The sequence below is a fragment of the Lactuca saligna genome, chromosome 4, assembly GCF_052625555.1.
Source record: "Lactuca saligna cultivar CGN05327 chromosome 4, ASM5262555v1, whole genome shotgun sequence".
Classification (NCBI taxonomy): domain Eukaryota; kingdom Viridiplantae; phylum Streptophyta; class Magnoliopsida; order Asterales; family Asteraceae; genus Lactuca; species Lactuca saligna.
Window position 1 is genome coordinate 294,787,110 of NC_136420.1, and position 5,542 is coordinate 294,792,651.

The following is a 5,542-nucleotide window of genomic DNA, read 5'->3' on the forward strand; positions in this document are numbered from 1 at the left end:
ATTTATAATAAAACTATACATCATCATTTTAAGCATGACATATTTGCTTACAAGTTACAGTCTTGGATATTTAAGACTACCTTTCACTTATAGGAAAATATAGGTTTTTCCTGGTCCAATACATTCATTTTGATACAAACAACGATTCATAACTCATCTTATAAGTAAATATCGGATTTTCTAGAAAACAAACGTGAACTTTCGAACGTCATACCATTTCGACGTCTATGAACGTCGTGTTTTGCTAGTCGATCAAGCATGGTTATAATCATATCCCATTTTATCTTAAAACAAACAATTGATTTAAGGTAGTTAGTACAACGGTAGTTACTATATAATATGCTACAGTACATCTTTGTTTTTCCTATTGCATTCACATTTGTGACCTTCTCACATAAACGGAAATATAAACTACATTTTGGAAATGATAGTCATACTTGGGAAAAACACTCATTTTTACAAAAGAACAAACATACAGAACAGTCAGGTCCTGGTAGAACACTACATTTCTTTATAAGTAGAAACTATAGGATTTTCTAGGAGATACAAACATTTACATCAAACACTTACAAACATTTACATCAAACATTTACAAACACTTTCATCAAACTTATACAAACTTTGACACTAAAATACTTATGAACTCACGTGTTTAAATGATGATCTACTTTTTCAAAATAACTTGTATTCTTAGGTCACCAGTAGACAGGTACATCTAGACTAGGTTTTTGAGAAGACTGAGTCTGTTTAAGTCTCATCTTTTATTTTGATTCATATTTTGAGTGCCTTTCAAACTATACAGAACACACTTGTATTAATTTATTCTATTAATGCAAGGAATGATGTTGTTGCTTGTTTACTATTATGCATTGATATGATATTGTACATGACATCCTCTACCCCTGAACGTTTTCGGCGTTCTGGTTTGCGGGTGTGATATATTGTAATATCATAGACTATCAAATCATAACATTTGATTATATTCCATCCGATGGTCCAGATCTTTGCATTCTAGCAAACAATATTTAGTAAAACTAAATAACCTAAGCATGTGTGTGTGTGCATATATATATATATATATATATATATATATATATATATATATATATATATATATATATATATATATATATATAACTTTTAACACTATTTTAAATTTAAATTTATAGTTATAATGTAAAAAATTTAATGCAATCATTTAATTCTTTTCAATCCATTATTTTATATTTAAAAGATATCGTTAATGGATAGTATAGCATTACATTTAAATATAGGGATAATGACTTAGGAGGGTAATAAGGTTTTCAGCTTGTCCGTATTAGGTTACTAAGGGTTTTTTTGTGCGTATTAGACCAATATGATTGTTATTACCGTTTAAAAATAGTCATTTTATAGGTTTTAACGGGTAAAAATGACTATTTCTAAACGGTAATAACAACCATATATGTCTAATACGCACAAACAAAACCTTAGTAACCTAATACGGACAAACTGGAAACCTTATTACCCTCCTAAGTCATTAACCCTAATTATTTAGAAAACATGCTTACTAATCAATGTGAATGATTTGTTTGACTGAAAATAGTTGCTTCCATTTAAACTTATCTCACAACCCTTCTAGAACTTCTAAGTCCAGAAACCCATATGATTGATGATCTTCATTACATAAATATGCAACATTTTATCAATAACTTCTTTTTTGTCATTTAAATGTTTACATGAACACATCCATATGTACAAAAACAAAATCTCACTTTGATACCTCCTATCAATGTCTACATTTGATAACGAATGGAAATGTAAAACCAACAGGGACTTGTATAGGATGTCTATTATCAATTATTTTATAAAAAGCAAAACCACAACATGAACTAAGAAACTGAAGTTGCAAAATGAATAAAAAAGTTAGCACATAAACAAATACATACATATTATATACAACACATAAACGGAAGCTTATAAAGCATGAAACTTAATGACGGGAAAAGTAAAAAACTTAAAGGAGACTTTATAGAAAGAAAGATCACCCTTACTTGCCACAAATGGTTGAAGACATCAACAAGAAGATCAATCTGACAATATAATCCACATGTTGTCTGATCATGACTTCAATAGATGAACTACTGAAATGTAAGAATTGCATTTGAACTCTATTAGCATTTGAAAAGGGAATTAGGGTTCCAGAGAAGACGACGAAGGGTTAAAAAATATTTTGGACCATTTCTCGATTTGTGTGTGTCATCCTTGCACAGGGGCCACACTAATCTTCTCTGTATCGTTCCAATTTTATCGGATGTCCCCAAAGGGACGACTATAGATGAAGAGCTTCGCCATATAGAAGAGTAGCAGGTTATATGGGACGACGCGAGTTCTAAACGAAGTAGTTTACTGTTGATGGTCATATATTCTCAATGTCTTTAAAATTAGGGTTAATGACTTAGGAGGGTAATAAGGTTTCCAATTTGTCCGTATTAGGTCACTAAGGTTTTTTTGTGCGTATTAGACCAATATGGTTGTTATTACCGTTTAAAAATAGTCATTTTTACCTGTTAAAACCGGTAAAATGACTATTTCTAAATGATAATAACAACCATATTGGTCTAATACGCACAAAAAAAAACCTTAGTGACCTAATACGGACAAACTGAAAACCTTATTATCTTCCTAAATTATTATCCCTTAAATATAATATATAATGATAGGTTTAATATGAGGTTAGAGCATTTTAGTATAGAGTTTAGTATCAAAATAAGTTTAGTATAAACTATAACAAGGAGTTGGAAATACCCTAATAAAAAATTAAAAAAGTATGAATATATAATTATAACTCTGATTTGCTTTTAGTAGGTGAAAATAATAAATAAATAAATAAAATAAATAAAAAGAGCATTGAATTGGGATGGGGAAAGGACAGATGTAACAAAGACTTAACGGTGTCTGATATATCCTCATTCCTACTTCTACACGCTATCCACTCTTATTTTATCACTAAAAACATTTTTTCTTTCAATTTTACACCAACTCTCCAACCAACCAAACTTTTCATTCTTTACACAATCTTCTCTTCAAATAAATCTTACTTTTTATTAAAATAAACGATACATTTCAATACAAGTTATTTAACAGATGACTAACGAGTGACTTATCAAATTCGTACAATAAGTTCTTTTTCAAGCGAATTAAGTATCCGACAATTTCCTTTTTTTCATTTTATGAACTTGAAAGTCAAAAGCATTTAATATGTTTTACTTTCTCGTGTTCATCTCTTGCCATGGGTGTTATGTTGATGTGTAAGCTCTTCACAATCGTGAAAATCCCTCCATCCCCGAGAGGTGACGTGGCTAGGATGCCTGTAAGATGTTTGATGACGGTGCTTATGTGGCTCCGGGGTGTAATGTGACGACACCGGATAGTATTACAAACATGGCTTATAATATTTTACATTTATTGGAAAAATAGTTATTAATTACATGATAAATATTCATGTACTTTTATGAATTGTGTCATTTAAGCAAATACATAGGCTTTTTCATAATTTCAGTTGAGGTCAAAATAAAAAAGAGCTTGTTCAGATAGACTTCAAAATTTGTACTTATTTTACTTAACAAATCGAAAAAGAATAATAAAAATTATATAATCCAAATGATCAATTTCATGTACCCAACCAACTTGCTATGTTTAAATTTAACAATTTTAACTTTAGCATATCGAGAGAGAATAATAATAAAAAAAGAATTATATGATCCAAATTATCTACCCAACGAACTTTCTGGGTTGTATTTAATAACAATAATAAAAAAAAGAATTGTATAATCCAAATTATCAATTTCATGTACCCAATCAACTTTCTAGGTTAAATTTAATAATTTTAACTTTTATATTTTCTTGTTTTATAGTAATAACTAAACAAGTAAAAGAAAATTATTAACTTTTAATAATAATGATTTACGACAACATGCACACAACATTAATAGCCAAATCTTAGTGGTTTTCATCAATGTCCTATTTATTTATGACCACCTAGCTTGACTATAAGCAGGAGATTACTCCAAAAAAACAACTTTAATACACAAAGCTTTGAGTAATCGTCATCAATATCTACATACTCATACGATAAATAATACTTATAACCAATAGATTAATCGCAAAAGGAAGCAAGTACAAAAATCAGGCCCCCAAGAACAAGGCAACACTCAAAGCATAAAAACCAAAGAGCTCCGAGAAGATGATTTCAAACAAATACTCTTAACTCCTCATTATGTACACTTACTAGTTATAGTAACCAATGAAGAATAGAATCGATCAAGATAATCTCATGGGTTGAAGATAAAGCTCCCACATTTGCATTTCCAACTCATGGGCTTGTAATTTGAGCTGTAATCACCTCTTGCATATGCTATTGTAGCTCCCACTGCTGGATTATTTACTCCATTCGATGCAGTATTCTTGATTTGTGGGTTTGTAGGCACTTGAATCGCTTCACAATGACCACAAGAACCACACCTTCTTTCACATCTTGGTGGTCTTGATCCTATTTGCCCTCTTAGTATTGTCTTTTCGTCTTCCACCTTTACAGAAAAAGGAACTTCAAATTTAGATAAAGAAACCCTAAAGGAAAGAAAGACTGAGATATATGAGGGGTTACCTGAGAATGGGTGGCTTGTGTTACCAGCATTCTACCTGCCATTAATGAGAAAAAGAGAGAAGAAAGTTAGAAAGAAAAAAAAAAAGATTGAGTTTTTGGGTGTTTTGAGAGAAAGTGATCAACACCCATTTACCTTGAGCGATGGATCTAAGTTGGGTTGTGAATAGAATCGAGAGAAAGAGAAGAGAAATGGTTAAATGGTGTAGTAAGTTAGGGTTGTGACCACAACCCATTTCTGGATAGAGTAGTAGAGTTGTGATGCTTCCTGTTAACTGAAGGATTTAATGAGTGAAGTCTGGAAGATCTGGTGGAATTTGATCTTGAAAAGGGCGTTTGAGTGTGTGTTGTGTATCGTGTATTTGATGATTTTATGAATATGTGAGATAAAATCTGTGTAGAGATAGTGCAGGAGAGCAGATCAGAACTCAGAGGGGTCAATTATTATGGAATCCTACACGTGTGGGTGTTTGATTAGTAGAAGTTATAAATACTTACATTCCAAACAATAAAAAAACAAAACTTTTGCTTCTAAATGTGGCATTAATACAAACTTGACGTCATTTTCTTTTTGTTTTCATAACAAAACAATTGTGCTAATTAGTAATTACTTTCGAATTTCTTTTTTAAGGACAATATGTTTTTAGTTTTATAAATTTATAGAGAACTTAATATGCATGAATGATGCATGAGAGCCTATTTAATCTATTAACTATAAGTCAAAACAACCGAACATTTAGCTAAATAAAATTGGTAAAGAAGAAAGCGACAGTACTAGTGCCTCTTTCAAGGACTTAATATAAATTGTCGGTGATTGCGTATATATTGAAACACTTTTGAGTGTTGCTCGTTTATTTGCATAAAGGATTTTTGACACAATTGAAGGTTGACAAGTCGAAA

At 30.7% G+C, this 5,542-nt stretch overlaps 1 protein-coding gene and 1 non-coding gene across 2 annotated transcripts; both read right to left on the reverse strand.

Annotated features, from left to right (window-relative positions):
* Positions 1 to 2,206: 2,206 nt before the first annotated feature.
* LOC145044402 (U6 spliceosomal RNA) lies at positions 2,207 to 2,309 on the reverse strand. The gene has a single exon (XR_013681356.1). It is a non-coding gene; the product is annotated as a U6 spliceosomal RNA (small nuclear RNA).
* A 1,805-nt stretch (positions 2,310 to 4,114) lies between these two features.
* Positions 4,115 to 5,095, reverse strand: LOC145039210 (EPIDERMAL PATTERNING FACTOR-like protein 2). The gene is made up of 3 exons (XM_078987303.1): positions 4,779 to 5,095; positions 4,646 to 4,680; positions 4,115 to 4,568 (listed from the first exon to the last, which is right to left on the reverse strand). The coding sequence occupies exons 1-3, from the start codon at positions 4,876 to 4,878 to the stop codon at positions 4,314 to 4,316; spliced, it is 390 nt and encodes a 129-aa protein (XP_078843429.1). The 5' UTR covers positions 4,879 to 5,095; the 3' UTR covers positions 4,115 to 4,313.
* Positions 5,096 to 5,542: the final 447 nt, after the last annotated feature.